The sequence below is a fragment of the Dreissena polymorpha genome, chromosome 12 (genome assembly GCF_020536995.1).
Source record: "Dreissena polymorpha isolate Duluth1 chromosome 12, UMN_Dpol_1.0, whole genome shotgun sequence".
Lineage (NCBI taxonomy): Eukaryota > Metazoa > Mollusca > Bivalvia > Myida > Dreissenidae > Dreissena > Dreissena polymorpha.
In genome coordinates, this window is record NC_068366.1 from 56,634,199 (window position 1) to 56,653,086 (window position 18,888).

Consider the following 18,888-nt stretch of genomic DNA (forward strand, 5'->3'; position numbering starts at 1 on the left):
GGCAAATATGTAGCAATAAATTTAAACTTATTGCATTTGTTTCCCCTGTAGTGTATTACCTCCCCTGTCCTGCTTATATTTATATTAATCAACAAAATTAAACATTAACACAATATTTAATATACGAAATATACAAAAAATCTCATATTCTGATAATATTTTTACTGATCCACTGTATTTTACTAAAAGGATGATGTTTCATTGGACTGATAATAATAGATTTAGGATTACAGACCAGTTGCTTCAGTAATATTGTTCAGAGTGTGCCCTGTTGGCCGCGTATGCATTCTTGAATTATCATTAAAAAAAAACATTTTACTATTTCGAGTCACCGTGACCTTGACCTTTGACCTAGTGACCTCAAAATCAATAGGGGTCATCTGTGAGTCATGATCAATATACCTATGAAGTTTCATCCTAGGCCCAAGCGTTCTTGAGTTTACGTATGACAACCACCTGGTGGACGGACCGACCGACCTACCGACCAACCGACCGACCGACATGAGCAAAGCAATATACCCCCTCTTCTTCGAAGGGGGGCATAAAAATGTGTGTACAATTGTCTTAGCACACAACTGGCAACCTGAGTTGAAAACAAGAGATGTGTTTGTCAGAAACACAATGCCCCCTTCTGCGCTGCTTTGCAGCCATATATTTGACCTTTGACCTTGAAGGATGAGCTTGACCTTTCATCACTCAAAATGTGCAGCTCCATGAGAAACACATGCATGCCAAACATCAAGTTGCTTTCTGAAGCGACATAGAAGTTATGAGCATTTTTCGAAACCTAAATGCGAAACCTAAATGCAAAGTGTGACGGAAAGACAGACGGACGGACGGACAGTCCGATCACTACATGCCCTCCTTCGGGGGCATAAAAATACAATCTGTGTGAACATTTTATAATGACCCATTATTTGTAAGAATATCAGGTTCATTCAAATAATTGCATTTAATATGGTATTTGATTTTGAAAGAATCTAATTATAATAGGAAAGTTTCGTTTTTACCCCTAATGAGTGCTTTTTTCTTCTCCAAACAAATAAATGCTGATTGGATAATCTGTTCAGATGACCTGTTTTTTTTATTTCCAAATTAACCCATACAGCTTTATAAACTCAAAACAAGACAGGAAAAAACACAATTTATTTATTTAAAGCTGCTACATTGGTGCTATCAAAATATATAAATGGGTATTATGAGGAAATCCTTTGGCAATTGATTTGATTGTAGTTAATTTCTTTTATGATAATGAGTGTGTGGGTTTTGTACCCCGCTCCTTTCAGTGAGAGTCAGATTCTCTGATGGCAATGCTAAAGATGTTCACTCTTTTAACAGCTAGTTATTTTGAATTTGAATGAAAAAAAGGGACTCTGGTAGTTGAATTAATTCATTCAAATAACCAACATTGTAATTTTACGATTACAACCTCAGAGTAGTAAATAGCTGAAAAGTGTCATTGGCTTTTGAAATTGTTATCTGAAAATATTGATGAAACAAGAGTTTTTAATTCTTGGCCCTAAATAAGCAAGTTCTTTTAAACTTGTTCCTTCAATTTATATTTTTTTTTTAGGAATGTGAAAAAATATTTGATTTATAATATTTTGCATTATAAAACCTACTGATAATGATGGCAATTATGATGTTATTATAATGTTAACACCAAGATGATTGCATTCTAAATATGCATGATGAAGATGACGATGAAAATGTTGAATTCACTAGAGTAAACATATATAGATTTATCTAGCTAAGTTGAGTTAATTCCTCTAATGTCACAGCAGCAGCAGCAGCCTTTTTCTTCTTCTTTTTCTTCTTCTTTTTCTTCTTCAACTCATTGATTTCTTCAGCAGTCCTCTTTTTTTTCTTTTTGCAAGAAAGAGGATTGGGTCCCTTTATTTTCTTTCTCCTCCTTTTCACAACCTCTTCAGTTTCACCAAAAGCCTCACGTTTCAGCTCCTGGATCCTGCTCATTTGGAACTCTGATGGGGCCAGTTTTGTCTCCAGTTTTTGGTGAGCCACACTCTTGGACATGTCAGCAGGGGCCTCCAGGATAATGGTGTTATAGGCAATGATCAGCAGCGGCACTCCTGACAGGCTGCGGATCTTTTCTGTGAACTCCTGGTCCTGAAATGACATAGTGTGAGTGTGTTTTCTGTATCAGAGAAATTTGGTTGTAGCATGAGCTTCACACTGTGATAACAAGTTAAATGGATGTGCGTAAAGAGTTGTTCCTGATTAGCCTGTGCAGTCCACACAGGCTAATCAGGGTTGACACTCCACTTCAATTGTTTTTTTTCCTTAACATAGTCTCTTCTTATCAATAAAATCCAGTTTAGACGAAAAGTGTCGTCCATTATAAGCCTGTGTAAACTGCACCGGCTGATTTTAGACAACACTTTAAGCACATGCAATAAACCCTCTTATCCCAGAGCCAAGCCCAAATAGTATTGTGTAAGACATATTGTACCCATATGCTTAAATTGCTTAAAAGTTATAAACAAACAAAACATTCATAGTGAGATATTATGTCCAAGAAAACATGCCGTCAACGCATAGAGTATGGAATAGTCTAGGCAATATGATTATATTGCTCAAGAGCTATAAACAAAGGTAACATTCATGGTGAATTTTAATACCAGATATTAAGGTTGTTAATATACATATACATTATGTAAAGAAAAAGTCTTATAAGTTAATTGATATAAAGTGTACTTTTAACAAAATCTTCAATAGACAACAGATTTACTTGATTGTATACAGGTTTTTTTTTATTAAAGTGTCCAATTGTATAATCATGGTATAATCTATAATTGTATAATAATTTCAAGTAAGATATTTTCCAATGCTCTAAAAGTAACAAAATATTGCCATGTGAAACCATAGCGATAAGAACTTAAGTGGTCGGCCATTTTCGCAGATTTTGGCATGTACTAAAGTTTGTCATTAAATGCTTTATATTGATAACTGTAATATTGGATCTCAAAAAAGCTCCAGAAAAAAAAAAGAATACAATTAAAGAAAGAAAATCAAGCGCTGTGTTTGTGAAACACTATGTACCCATATATTTGGCCTTTGACCTTGACTGATGACCTTGACCTTTCACCACTCAAAATATGCAGCTCCATGAGATACACGTGCATGCCAAATATTAAGTTGCTATCTTCAATAGTGCAAAAGTTATTGCAAATGTTAAAGTATGCACAAACAAACAAACAAAGCAACAGACAGGGCAAAAACATTATGTCCCCCACTATAGTGGTGGGGGACATAAAAAGTAACCCTCAACTGGGCTCGAACCACTGACCCCAGGAGTGAAAGTCTAACACTTAGTCCAGTCTGCCATCCGAGCTCATACAATAACTTTTGAGTGGCGTATTTTGTACTTCATATGAGCAATCCTCGTAGTGTCACAAATATAATCACAACAACAGAACCCTCCAAATTATTCAATCGTTTTTGTACAACGCTATATAATTTTCAGGTTTTAAATCATCAAAAGAGGCATATAATGGATAATTTACAGCATGGTAAATGTTCAGTATTACTGTTTCCTCACAAATATCATAACCACAATGAAAATGTGTGAATCTGGAATAAAAACTACATGTATAATTTTGTCAATTAACCAAAACATAAAAAGGCCCCTAAATTTTTGCATAAGAAAGAACAAAAATTAATGTAATCTCAAAGGATAAGTAATGATGGTTCTTTTATAGCCAATATACAGAAAAAATAATATGTGTGTCTGCCTTGATCCACAACTACCCACAAGTACCTGTGTGGCAATAAAGAACTTGTGTTTTTTTTTTTTCATCACTGCTCTCAGGCACTTTGTCACTGGCTGCGGTGATGAGTGGCGACATGGGTGAACTGTGAATTGACGTAAGACTTTGAGTGGCCCATACAACAGAGTCCCTGAAAATGATACAAATAAAGTAAAATACTTGTGAAACAAGTTGTAGAACAAGAGCACCGCATAACAAATGCCAACGCTTGGCTGTGGGTGCATTTTTTAATAAATGAAAGCTTGTAAGAATTTTTTTTTTTTTTTTAGAGGTCACAGTGACCTTGACCTTTAACCTAGTGACACAAATATGGGTGTGGTGTGTAGAACTCATCAAGGTGCAGCTACATATGAAGTTTCAAAGTTGTAAGTAGAAGCACTTTGATTTTATAGCCAATGTTCAAAACCTTGACAAAATGTAAAGGTTTTAGCACGACACAGACGACACAACACAATGAGCTTGCTATGACGATACCTCGGGTTTTCTCCGAAAACAGCCGAGCTAAAAACCAGGCTAAATGTATCTTTTTTAGATGTCTTCTTGGGTCAGTATGCACAGTCTGCATAAGTTATCTTGAACCGTGGAAACTTTCCACTTTTATGATATTTTTTGTTTCCAGGACGTGTTTGGAATCCTTTGATTGATGCTTTCTGGTGAACTGCGGAAGATTACATTGAATTGTCAGTTTAGACTTGTGAATTATATTCAAATGTTCTGGTCAGGACAGAAAAAGGGAAATTTGACTTAACAAATGGCTTTAATGCTTAAAAGGGGCCAGTTAAATAAATAGACAAATTAAAAAAAAAATGTTTCAGATTCGCTAATTTTTGTTGTAGTAATATTTGTGAAGAAACAGTAATACTGAACATTTACCATGCTATAAAATATACGTTATATGCATCTTTTGACGATTTAAAAACCTGAAAATTATAAAGAACTGCAACGCGAAACGCTTGAAAAATTTGGGGGTTCTGTTGCTGTCTTTATGATTTTTTTTGTGATGCTACAAGGATTGCTTATATACAGTATAAAATATGTGCCTGATTGCATGAGCACGGATGGCCGAGTGGTCTAAGCGATAGTCCAGAGCTCCAGGGGTCAGTGGTTTGAGCCCAGTTGAGGGTTACATTTTTTTCTTTCTTTTTTTTTTTTTTTTTTTTTACTGGAGCATTTTAGATCCCATGTTTATATTTATCATTATGAAGCATTTAATGACAAACTTCAATACATGCCAAAACATGTGAAAAGGCCCCTTTAATGCCCAGCCCTGCAGCCAAATAAATAATTGTTTTCTTGGTATAGGATGTCTTTTACTAGAGTTAACTTCTCGTAAATACATAATGAATCTTATTAATGCATGAAATGAGCAGTGTTGTGAACATGTTTGAGGGTCTCAATCATTATTAAATTTAAGCCACACCCTGGGATAAAAGGGCTTCATGTATGAGCATGAACCCTTTGCATGCTGGGAAATATGTCGTCTGCTAGCCTAAAATGTTGCCTGCTAAATTTCAAAAATTAGCATTTTCTTCGATTTTTTTCAAAGAATACTATCAGAATAGCAAACAGTTTGGATCCTGATGAGACGCCACGTTCTGTGGCGTCTCATCTGGATCCAAACTGTTTGCAAAGGCCTTCATAATTCGGTTCCTGCACTGAAAGGGTTATTCAAAATCCAGTTACATGTAAGGCGGAAAGTGTCAGCCCTGAGCAATTTGCACTGGATAATCTGGGACGACACTTTTTGCACATGCATTATTAAGAACAATTTCTCCAGAACAAGGCAAATAATTAGTTTACTAGTAAACCATTTAATTACAAGAATAAACGTTTTACCAAGAGCTTCACATTCAGCCAGGACACAACTGGTTGTGAAATATTTCACTTCAGCGTCCAAGTATTTTGGCATCTGTTCCATGATATTAATCTTGAACTGCAGAGCAGCTTTGCAAAATGTTCCATCGATGAGAACACTGTATGGGGGACTGTACCCAAAAAAGTTTTTGTAAAATAGTAGGCTTTTCTTTCTACTCTTCTTCTCCTTCATCTTTGATTAGCTGATCCCTGAAAAAAATTATAATAATAGTGCTGTGATAAAATAGCAAAATCATCTGTACATTTTGTGCCACAATCATTTCCATAAATGAGTCAAATAATTACTATTCTAACACTACACGCGACTTGTTTTCTATAGACAAAGAAGGAAATCAAGTGTGGGTTATTCTGCAATAATTATGGGCGGAGCTTAATGTTTCGAAAAAAGTTCCGAATAAATAAAGAAAATATTGCAGTAAAATGCACGTACTAAAACCCGCACTAAAAGAAATGTAATAAATGTAGCATGTATATAAATGCAATGAAACAACGAATTGTATATTTGGTGATAAGTGGCATAACCACGCCTACAAAGAATGTTATTTGTTAGGAAACGTGATTAAGAAAACATTTATAGCATGTCGGCGTTTCAGTAGCATCAATAAACATGACGTCATTTAGTTTCTACGATTTTTGTTCTCAATGAAAGTGACATCATTTGCAAAATATTTATGAATGAAAACGACGTCATATGGTTGTACAATCCAATGACGTCACTATAAAATGAACTTTGTACTAAGAAGGGCGGAGTATTGAAAATTATAGTTCAGGCTTGAAAGCTTGAACCAAATCAATCAGAATCAGTGTTAGAATCTAAATAATAATTTTCTATGATGGTTTGTGGTCGAATAATCCACAGTAAGGAGTAAAGATGCGTGTTATCAAATCACTCGTGCTTCGCACTCATGATTTAATTCCGACGCATCTATACTCCTTACTGTGGGTTATTCAACAACAACCCATGATAAAAAAATATTATTTCTTAAACAGCAGTCAATAGTAAACATCATATATGTTCAAATAACAAGAAGGCCTGAAAGGCCCAAAGTCGCTCACCTGAGAAAACAAGATATTATTGGGACAAATCTTCTTACCAAGTTTCATGAAGATCAGAAAATAAATGTGGTCTCTAGAGTGTAACAAGGTTTTACTATAGCCATATACGGAAAAATGCCCTGCCCCCTGGCAGCCATGTTTTTCAACCAACCGGCATCATTTTTAAACTCGTCCAAGATATTGTTGGGATGAATCTTCTAACCAAGTTTCATGAAGATTGGACAGTAAATGTGGCCTCTAAAGTGTTAACAAGATTTTACTTTAGCCATAAAAGGAAAAATGCCCCGCCCCTTGGCAGCCATGTTTTTCAAGCAAAACATAATTATTTCGACCTCATCCAAGATATCATTGAGACCAATCTTCTGACCAAATTTCATGAAGATTGGACAATAAATGTGGCCTCTAGAGTGTTAACAAGGTTTAACTAAAGCCATATAAAGCCATATAAGGAAAAATGCCCCGCCCCTGGTGGCCATGTTTTTAAAGCAACCAAAACCATTTTCAAACTCATCCAAGATATCATGGGGACAAATCTTCTGACCATGTTTCATGATGATCGGAAAATAAATGTGGCCTCTAGAGTGTTAACAAGGTTTTACTATAACCATATACACATGTAAGGAAAAATGCCCCGCCCACTGGCGGCCATGTTTTTCAACCAACCAATACATTTTTGAACTCGTCCAAGATATTATTTGGATGAATTTTCTGACCAAGTTTCATGAAGATTGGACAATAAATGTGGCCTCTAGAGTGTTAACAAGATTTTACTATAGCCATACAAAGCCTTATAAGGAAAAATGCCCCGCCCCTTGGCACCCATGTTTTTCAAGCAAAGGTTACCATTTTTGAACTCATCCAAGATATTATTGGGAGAAATCTTCTGAGCAAGTTTCATGAAGATCGGAAGATAAATGTGGCCTCTAGAGTGTTACCAAGGTTTTACTATAGCCATATACACATGTAAGGAAAAATGCCCCGCCCACTGGCGGCCATGTTTTTCAACCAACCAACATCATTTTTATACTCGTCCAAGATATTATTAGGATGAATCTTCTGACCAAGTTTTATGAAGATCAGACAATAAATGTGGCCTCTAAAGTGTTAACAAGGTTTTACTAAAGCCATATATAACCATATAAGGAAAAATGCCCCGCCCCTTGGCAGCCATGTTTTTCAAGCAAGCGTAACCATTTTCGAACTCAACCATCATATCCAGAAAACACATGTTCTGACCAAATTTCATGAAGATTGGACCAAAAATGTGACTTCTAGAATGTTCACATGTTTTCACTATATACATATATGGAAAACTGCCCCGCCCCCTGGCGGCCATGTTTTTTCACTGATCTCGACGATTTTCAACTCGTCCGAGATATCAATGAAACCGTTGTTTTGACCAAGTTTCATGATGATTGGGCAAAAATTGTGACTTCTAGAGTGTTCACAAGGTTTCTCTATAGCCATATAAGAAATACTGCCCCGCCCCCTGGTGGCCATGTTTTTCAATGGACCAGAACCATTTTTGAACTCAACCAACATATCATTTAGACAAAAAAAATTACAAAGTTACATGAAGATTGGGCATCAAATGTGACTTCTTCAGTGTTCACAATGTTTTTCTTTTTTTTTGACCTAGTGACCTAGTTTTTGACCCAGCATGACCCAGTTTCGAACTCAGTCGAGGTATCAATGGGACAAATGTTCTGACCAAGTTTCATGAAGATTGGACAATAAATGTGGAATCTGGTGTGTTCACAAGGCAAAACGTTGACGCCGACTATGGACGACGGACAAAAGGCGATCACAAAAGCTCACCATGTGCACGTTGTGCTCAGGTGAGCTAAAAAAACAGAAATTATGTGAATAGTCAATAAAATGAAGTGAACTGGAAATTAGTTCAAACTTCCAAAATTATTTTTTTAAAGCAACTACTTTTCTAATGGGTTATTAAAAGTGGTCTTATAAACACTACCAGACCGATTTAATAGTGTGAGCATTTGATATTAAGCAAAACATTACACTTATCCATAATTCTCTTAGTATCAGCACTCCTCATAGTATCATGACTTTAATGAAAAACTATCAAGAAGTTCTGGAAATTTAATGTTTTTTTCAATTTTTAGAAGTTTTACTTATTTGATGGTTATGCATGACAATAATGACAATCATTCTCATGTTTCCCGTGTTCATGGAAAGTAGGTCATGTTAATTCCAAGGTGATGATAATGATTTTAAAATTACGTAAACATCATTATGTTTGTTTGTTGATGGTTTATTAATAGCCTTATCAAATGTGTTATATGCCACTTATTTAAAAAAAAAAAAAGTAAAAATATTTTAAAAAGATTATGAGCAAGAGTTTTGTTTTTCCATTAAGAAACTGTTTATAGAACAAGCACATGCATATAGTAACAAACCTAGCAACCAATCAGAAGGGCCAATATTATGAATAACATTGTACATCTTGCAGATTACTACAGGGTGCTCAGTCTAGCCACTGTTTTGTCAAAACAATGCCGATTTAAATGCAGTTTTCGTTGTTATGTCGAAGAAAACACAAATTAACTATATATTGACACATATAGCGCATACATGTGTTTTTAATTTCTCACTTCCAAAATTCTTATGTATTCATTAAGAGGACCAATACTACGGATAAACATGCTAGGTGATGTTAAATTGTCAGATTTAGTTTAAACCTATTTATTTTAGCTCGATTGCATCGAAAGCCTAAGGCTTATATAAACGCTCTCGAGTCCGTTTCCTGGGCCTAGAACCAGTACTTGGTGTCTTTGGGAGATATCTAAAGAACGCTCCTACGGTGGGGATCGAACCCATGACCTCCCAGTCGCTAGGCGGACACCCTATCCATTACACCACGGCGACCTTTGTCAGATTTGTTGAGCATCTTATTTTTCCGACTGCTGAACATGTTTAAGTCTCCAAAGGAGCACTTGCAGCTTGAAGGTTTCGTCCAAATAACCAGATGTAATTAGTGGAGTTTGAGTTATTTTGGACAGATTGTGCCCAAAATCTGAACAGTGCATGGGTTTAATAATTTTTTGGATTTCATGCAAAAGGAATGAGAATTAAAGGAATATTTAATGTTCACTTCTGTCCTGCATTTAGTAAAATAGTGGTCTTAAACATCATGTGTGTTGCAATAATCCAATTCCCACTTACTGACCCTCTGGGTAGCTGAATTTATGCACTCAATCACAAAACTCATAAGCATTTAAAAAGTACGAAAATAATGCAATTTGTTCTACATATGAATTAAAAGCTTGTTAAACTTCCCACATAATTTCATTGCAGAACATTGCCAGTATAGGAAAAAATAATTACAGCTATAAGGTTGGTGTATACTGACCGATGTGTGTTAGTAGTTAGTTGTTCTTGAATGCTCTGAGCTTTTATGAGTACATATTTACACCTCAAAGTTTTTAGTTAACCAAATGTTTAATGTAAAATATTTATGTCTCAGGTATGTCCATATAAGCAATTTAAATCAACCTGATACATTCTAACAAACACAATTAATGTTGCCATCAACATCAATTTGCGAGTCAATTGTGGAGAAATAATAAAAACAAAAACTTTACACAAAACTGTTATCAAACCGAAAGCAGAAGATGATTCAATATTTCGGGGGTTCCAGAGAAAGTTGGTGTATTACGATTGGTTGATTAGACACTAGATCTATCTTGCGAAGGATACCAGATATAATCAATAGCGTATTTTTTAAATCGGACCGTACAGATTTTTCCATAGCAAAAACTTACGCATTTTCATGAAACGTTGTTGTTGAAAACTTTATATAAATATAATTATAATGCGAGCACACCATATCAAGTAAGTTGTTTTAATTTGCGCATAAGTGATACATATATGATCTGCTTGTGTTTATTTATGCCAGAAAATAGTTCATGTTGCTAATAAAACCTATTAAAGTGACGCCTAGAAGGCATGTTTCCATGAAATATCTTGTTACCAGTTTTAACTCCCAGGGACTAGAAGTTGCAATAATTCAACTCTTAGCTTTATAACCCAAAGGTTTGCTGAGAGTTGCAATGTGAACATCTATTGTCCAAAGGTGCAAAATTGTATCACCACTGCAAAGGCTAAAAGAACACTGCAGATGCTGCAAAAACTTATAAACGTGTACCTGTCACTCGTGCAAATGGTACTATTAAAGCAAGAAATAATTGCTTTGTATTCACTTTGTTAGTTTTGGTACGCTCTATCAACCATATCGACACTGTTTTAAAGTAACAGACAAAAAGTGTCACTATTGGTTAGGTCGCAGTAAACCAATATTTTGCTCATTGTGATATTTGAGGTACATGTGTAACAGTCATTGAATATTTACACAGCTCGAAGTTTCAAAATGAAAATGTCAGCAAGAATAGTGTGTTGAAATATCGTAGTGTATTTATGTTGCATGCAAAGGATAATGTCAGTAGACTGCCATTCAGGGACATTTAATTTGTTTTTGAAGTGTTTTCATCGCTTGCCTTAATTTGTAACCAATGAGGCCTTAAAAAAAATGATGTTTGTTTCCACTGTCTGACATGGCCTAAAAAATTAGGGGAGGTAGGTAGGCAAATAATGTTTTGTTTTTTTTTTAGAAAATGTTGTACATAGTGCATCTTCTTCTCATTTTTTTGTGTACAACTGTATTGTATGTACAATAAATTTGATGATGTATGTAATGCTATATGGCTTTATTTAAATGCTTTTATGAAATAAAAACTTGCTGTTCATTAATTTCACATTTGTTGCTTTCCTTATTCCGAGTTTAATGTTGTTGTTGTTGTTGTTCTGAGTTTATTTACAAGTCCCAGGCCCCTTCACGGCGTCATTTCAGCTGGACCTGCCCCTGTGACCTTTCAGGAGAAAAAGATTAATTTTGAGCCAAAGTAGGTCAAATTTACCCCGGTTGCCCGGGTGTTCGCCAAATAATAATAATTAATTTTTTTTATTATATATATATTTTTTTTAATAGTTCAGTGCACGTTGGCCAATGAGACCTTAATGTGCCCTGTATCGTGTGCTGATGGTGTGGTGTGGATCATGTGGCGTGTTTTGTATGTGAGTGATGTGTTTGTGAGTGTTGCATGGGTGTATTCTGTGTCTTGTGTTGTTGATATGTGGATGGTTATGTATAGTTTGTGTTATGTGGTGGCTGAGCCTTTGTCTGGAGCGGAAGAGGAGGAGTTTGTCTGGTGTTTTACGTCCGTCGGTCAATCGTGGAAGGCTGTATCTCATTTCAGTTCCCAGGGCGCAGCAGAACACCCCGCCCCCGCACAAGCGCACCCACGCTGAGCGGGCCCGAGCCCCCCCTCCCCCGCATACGGCCCCGCCCCGAGCCCCCAACCACTGGAGCCTCCCGAGACAAGCACCCACATCCACCCTCTTGCTGCGCGCGACAACAGATCAGCCAAGAACCGACCAAGGAGTTTCCCACAAAGCCACACCCGGAGTCACCATCGTTCTTTCCCACCCGCCGCCAAATGTTTAATGTTGACTTCAGGCAACGGCTTTAATAGTCCATTTTATGACCAATAAAAGGCATAACTAAAGACGCAGTAAGCTTGACCCTCAGTGTCTATAGGGGTTCAGTGTTGTTATACTTTCTGTTCTATTGGGATCATGGAGTGTATACTATATTATTTATAATTTATAATATATTAAATACCCCAAAAGCCGTGCTAGGGGGACGCGAGTGGTGTTGCATGTAACATTATCACCATCAACAGACCCAATCAAACTGGGTGTGCTATTATATTTCTTATATTTCTTGGATGCAGTTTATGCTTCCAAAGGACCACATTTTCAGATTATATTATGTACTGGTGTCGTGGGGTCTATCTTCCAGGGCTAGCGCTGTCCCAAAATTTCTTTGAGCCAACTGGTTTTGAAATAATTATATATACATGTACTATCAACTTGTTTATATTTCTTTTAATGACAACAAGGGCATATCACATATCATAATGTAACATACAGTTTTCAATATAGAAATAATTAGTACCCCCCGTATGGTACTTGTCAAGGTACAAACATAAGTCGTTTTATAGATGTACATTTAATAGGGGTGTCGATTGTTCCAAATTTGAAATCCTGAAAATTAGGTCGGGGGGCTTGGAACTGCAGCAGCAGGAACCCAACAGTAATAAAGGATAGATCCCCCATCCCATCCAGAGCCCTTACTAATTGTTCTTTTTATAGTATTTCCAATTGTATTTTCAGGCGAATACAATTAAAAATATTATAAACCACACAGTCCATATCACTGCATGACCTGTATACGTCATTCTATTTCTTCTATAAAGAACTTCGAAAATAAATCATAATCAACGAAAAATAATGTATCCCAAAACGACAGTCCGAAAAATTTTACGCCTTTAGCACATTAAATAAAATGTGCATATCTTTGACTGAAGACATTGCAAAACCTAGCAAATATACAATTTGGTTGAAATATTGCTTTACAATAGCATTTCTTGTGAGTAAAAAAACAACTTATCACCTTTTAATTTCACACGATAAACTGCAGAAAGGTGTCACATCGTCGAAATAGAACTAATTATTTAATTATCATCCGTTAATTCAGATCGATTGTCGGGAGAAAGGTGTTAAGTAATAAGCTTAGAAATAATTTATTTATTGTTATGCTTCTTTTGATTTGTTAATCTTTAAATACGACGTTTGCCATGGGCCGCTATATTGTTGGCAGACGACAAGATCAACTGTGTATTCCAAGTGTGCAGTGTCTGAGCATGAATGACCCATTGCTTGAGCAAACTCAATGCTGATTGGCCAGCTACCACGTGCGCTTCAATAACAATAAAAATAATATGCGGATAACATACACAGTTTATTGAGTGTTGCCGAAAAATACGCTATCCGATTTTTTTCGAATTTTGGGCTAAAAAAGATTAGGACCGGCGGCAAAAAAAAAGGTAGGGTCGGGCCACTGGAAACAAACAATCAATTTTTTTACGCCCAACGTCTAATTAGTGATGCGCACGAAATCTTAGTGCAAAACTGCGATTGTGTTTATGAAGGAGTGCACATGGGAGTACATTTATATGGACTAGGAGAGTAAATAGCTGTGAGTTGGATTACTGCAACTATGTGAGAAATCATTACTTGTTATATCAACTTTAAAAAATCGCGAATTTGTATCATAAATGCCTATAGAATTAGAAAAGCAAGTAAAAACAATGTGTCAAATGTGCAATATAAAAAGAAAACACGGTAGTATATCAATTCGAATGATATGAGATGTAATAAACAACACAAAGGTTAAAAATTCAAATGTTTCGTGGCACCAAAAAGTGTACTCACGATTATTGCGCAATGGGCGCAGACATCTTTGATAAATGGTTACACACCACTAATTTATTTATGAGTACAGCTAAATTAGTTTCGGATTAGTCTAATAAGGCTCATTGGGTCATTGTTGACCTGTAATGGCTTGAAGTCACCAGGGGGTGACTATAAGCCGATTCATGTCACCCTGAGGTGACTTCAAGCCGATTCTAGTCTCCCGGTCGACTTGAAGTCACCCCATGGTGACATGAATCGGCTTGAAGTCACCCTTAGGTGACAAGAATCGGCTTCTAGTCGTCCCGGGTGATTTCAAGCCATTTTAGGTCGACATTGACCCAATGCCCTAAACTCATTGGGTCATTGTCGACCTGAAATGGCTTGAAGTCACCCGGGGTTGACTAGAAGCCGAATCATGTCACCCTGGGGTAACTTAAAGCCGATTCTAGTCACCCGTTCGGCTTGAAGTCACCCCAGGGTGACATGAATCGGCTTGAAGTCACCAAAGGGTGACAAGAATCGGCTTCTAGTCACCCCCGGGTGACCATTTTAGGTCGACAATAACCCAATGAGCTCTAATACGGATTGTATAATACGGATTGTTGTCGTGCAGTCCCGCTGTAAGCAACATATTTTGGAATGAATCCAATTTCTTTCGAACTTAATCTATAGTTCCGAAACGTAACTAAAATCAAGCAGCAAAACATATATTACAATATCTGCAAAATAACATATTTTCGGTTATAGTCTTAAAATTGCTTCGATATGTAAATATATCGCATGAAATATTACGAAAATAACAGTCTTTAACAAATAAACAATCTGGTTTATTGATCAATCCAAGGTATTTGATGTTGAACGGTTTAACTTCAACTTGAACTTTAAAACACTCTTGCATGATTTCGCTTATTCAATAAGAACATACAAATGGATGATTAATTAATGTCTTATCATATCAAAGAATTGCTTCACTAATATAAACCAAGTATTACCGCGATCACAAGGAGGAAACATTTATAGCAAATATCGGTATATTATTTATGTCAAGTGACAAATGGCCAAAGTTGAGACACTTCACAACAAACACGAATAAAACTTGGGTTGGTTTTATGTATCTCAAACCTCTTTCTTGGTGTAAAGCACCATCAATAAGCATTTTTTTATAAATAAATTTTTAAGAATATATATTGAATGAATTATATCAAAGTTTGCAACTTTAGTTTTTTTTTCATATCAAAACGATGACTGAGCAGATCCCAGTATGTAAATTATTTTTCCTTTATTTTGTTTTAAAGACATATACAAAATCAAATGTTTTACTTGTGTTGGAATTGTTTTCATTCAGTATAAAAACTCGGTTTAACTCATAAGTAGTCGAATTTACATGAAAATAGGATAATATCAAACAGATCAAGTACTCATCTCTCTTCGTCATGAAATATCTGATGATAAAGGCTATAGCTCCGTCATTTACCAGAATTGAAAAACATATTCTGCCGATTTTGTCTATGTAAATTTGCGATAAAATTGGTACTTGACCATCAATCAAGGAACTTAATGAATAAATGTTTTAATTTATAAATGCGAGCCACGGAATACACTTACCAGCAGAAGACAAATGTCAACGTCATACAATTAAATAAACAAGATATACACTATAAGTAGTTTTTCTTGCATGTCAGACAAATGTTTACACAAGTGAACTATTTATATTTTGTAATGCCATACGCGAAATTCCGTTTTCTTCATATGACATGCAATAATGTTTCTTTGGTTTTAGATTTAATGAGAGTTTACAAAAAGAAGGAACTGGTCATTTATATGTTTACTTTACATGTATTAATTGGAAATAGCAGAGTGTTTATCAGTTTCATACTACGTCAATAATTTATTTTTGTGCAGTAAAGACAGCTTTCTTGTCTGATATCTGTTTTGAATTGTCCATATGTGTTATTGTAAGTGCCCTAGTGTCTAGATACACATTTCTTAACTTCTTTGATAATCTAAACCAGTCGCTGCTAGCTTCATTCTCCTAGCAGATCTGTCGTTCATGCCACAACATACATGAATGTAATGAACCGCAGTCTAAGAGAGTGTGCTAGCTCATCAACCTCATATTCTGGTTCCCGTCGTGCTATAATTGTTGAGTGTCAGGTAATCCAGACTAATCAACCTCCACGCACCGTTGTCGTTCCTTGCTCTCACATACAACCTCTGCCATCACAAGATAATCCTACCCGATTTGGTAAGTTTTTTTTAAGTTTTATATTATGATAAGTAGTTTCATTGTTCTTGTATATTTCGGAAATAGTATATAAATTTAGGTTGATACTAAAAAAAAATTCCTTAATTCAAAAAAAGTAAAAATAAAAACGGTACAATTATTCACGGAGCGTATATTGACAGGAGTTGAATCGAGTATTTGACCCTTACTGTAGTAAATTCAATTTTATGCAAAAACTAATCATCCGATTTTATTGGTTTATACGTTATCTAGTTGCTTATTAATTCCTCTTTCAAAAAATATAACTTTTAGTATATTTCCGTTGTTATTAATGAATTTATAGCGAGTTAAACACGAGAAATAAACATTTTATGTTTTACCCCCGCGCGTTTAACCTTGTCGATACTTTGTCAAGTGACCGTTGCTATCGATAAGCGTACATCGAAGCGCCGAGGTTATACATTTTGATGTACCCACGAACGTCTTTTTTCTAATTTTACTTTTATTTCTCGGCTGATTTTGACAAATTATATATCATTTGAAAGCCTACGTTGCGTAGTTTTCAGATATATAAATATATATGAAGTTTTACTTATAATTTGGGTAACTTGAACTTTTGCAAATATCATACCGTTTTGGAATCTATATTTACGGTAAACATGGTCGTACTTTATACAGATTTGTAGCGTTTTTATTTGGAGTTCAGTTTTTAAAACTACATCTTGCTTATGAGAATATAATTCTGTATACGATAGAAACAAAAAGGGTTTAAAAATGAAAGTAAATAAGGAATGAATTTGTACGAAAGTAGCGCGCGGTCATAACGCTCCGAACGTTTGGAGTTTTAGAATCTAGGTTGACATGTTCGTACTTTATACCGATTTGTAGCGTTTATATTTGGAGTTCAGTTTTAAAAAGTACATCTTGCTAAGGAGAATAGAATTATTATTTAGAATGTATACGATAGAAAAAAATGGTTTAAAGTGAAAATAAGTAAGGAATGAAGACGGAAGAAAGTATTGGGCGGTCTTAAGGTAGTGCACCTCTAATGGGCACATATCCAAATATAATCTAATTAATTATTTTCTTAATCAGCATCATTTCACTGAACTACATGCAAATTTGTAGGTAGGCTTTCCATGCTTTTTAAAAAAATATACCGATTTTTTCAAAACCACCCCCACGCTCGGCTTTTGTCCAGTTTATTTTCACCCCTGGGGTATATAAAAGTTCCATAATTCATTCAAATTTCCAAATATGGGCATGCAGTTGGTGTGTACAGATGCTGTAAAGGTGTTTAAAGTTTAAACAAGATGAAATAAGTATTCTTTTACAGACATTTATTTTTTACAAATTTTTATCTATGGAAGAGCACCATGAAATGTAAGTGATTTCAGCCAAGTAAAAATTGGGTCGGTTAAAAACAAAGTGTCATAAAATTCAAAATAGTATCATTTATGTCATATTTTAAACTTAGTTTTTTATAGAAACACTATATACAGCAAAAATACCAAGAACTAGACAGATTTACCGTTTACTTTTTGAAATAAAAATAAAAATGCAACATGCATGGTTCGTATTTTCAACAGTAAATCACCCAATTTCGCCATAACGTTGTTTTAATTTTAATAATTGAAAAATGTGCATAAAAATTGCAACATATTTAACAATAAATATAGCTTATATGCCATATTAAATCAAATTACGTTAGAAAATAAATAAAACGCGTCGCAAAAAAGTATACGCCGTCGGCAGGATTCGAACCTGCGCGGGAATATCCCAAAAGATTTCTAGTCTATCGCCTTAACCACTAGGCTACGACACCTAATAGTAGGCTCTTCAACCTTCGAAGAAATCGCGGGAAATCATTAGAGGTGCACTACCTTAAAGCACCGAACTGATGCTACGGTCTTGGCGCTTATGCTTTTGTTTAGATACCGCGTATACCGGCCATTTAATTTCCTTTGACATAATTATTATATTTTTTTATGGAATAAATTGAATTATTTTGTTCTAGAAACATATCAATTAAGCGTATATAGCGGACCTCTTGATATTTTTCGGCTTTGCATACTTCAAATAAAATGGGTGTCAAAACATTCATCGCTTGTTGTTTATTTTCAAAGAGGTTATTTTGTATAATTATATGAAAGATTATTTACCTTAAATTATCGATACATTAAAATTATTTAAAGAAACTTGAAAATCCCGGCCGAAAAATTATCATAAGCTATATACGCAATTTCGTCATAAAATTAACACCCTGCCTGTGTTATAAACAAGAGCTGAAATCGTTATAATAATGTATTAAGCTTCATTAATAATTAGCTGTATTGATATGTTTCGTTAACAAAATATTTCAATATATTTCATTAAAAAAAATAATCATGACAAAGGAAATTAAATGGCCGGTATCTAAACAAAAGCATAATCGCCAAGACCGTAGCATCAGTTCTCTGCGTTAGGACCGCGCGATACATTCGTACAAATTCATTCCTTATTTAATTTCATTTTTAAAACCATTTTTTTCTATCGTATACAGAATTCTATTCTCCTCTGCAAGATGTAATTTTTAAAACTGAACTCCAAATATAAACGCTATAAATC

At 35.2% G+C, this 18,888-nt stretch overlaps 1 protein-coding gene and 1 non-coding gene across 3 annotated transcripts; both read right to left on the reverse strand.

Annotated features, from left to right (window-relative positions):
- Positions 1-1,134: 1,134 nt before the first annotated feature.
- LOC127853118 (rRNA-processing protein UTP23 homolog) lies at positions 1,135-14,113 on the reverse strand. Of its 2 annotated transcripts, none has more exons than XM_052387349.1 (4): positions 14,076-14,113; positions 5,625-5,852; positions 3,779-3,918; positions 1,135-2,127 (listed from the first exon to the last, which is right to left on the reverse strand). In XM_052387349.1, the coding sequence occupies exons 2-4, from the start codon at positions 5,833-5,835 to the stop codon at positions 1,747-1,749; spliced, it is 732 nt and encodes a 243-aa protein (XP_052243309.1). In that variant the 5' UTR covers positions 5,836-5,852; positions 14,076-14,113; the 3' UTR covers positions 1,135-1,746. The 2 variants fall into 2 exon arrangements, with proteins under 2 accessions (XP_052243309.1, XP_052243310.1); XM_052387350.1 differs by lacking the exon at positions 14,076-14,113 and adding an exon at positions 13,878-13,952.
- A 3,911-nt stretch (positions 14,114-18,024) lies between these two features.
- Positions 18,025-18,106, reverse strand: Trnas-aga (transfer RNA serine (anticodon AGA)). Its single transcript has one exon. It is a non-coding gene; the product is annotated as a tRNA-Ser (tRNA).
- Positions 18,107-18,888: the final 782 nt, after the last annotated feature.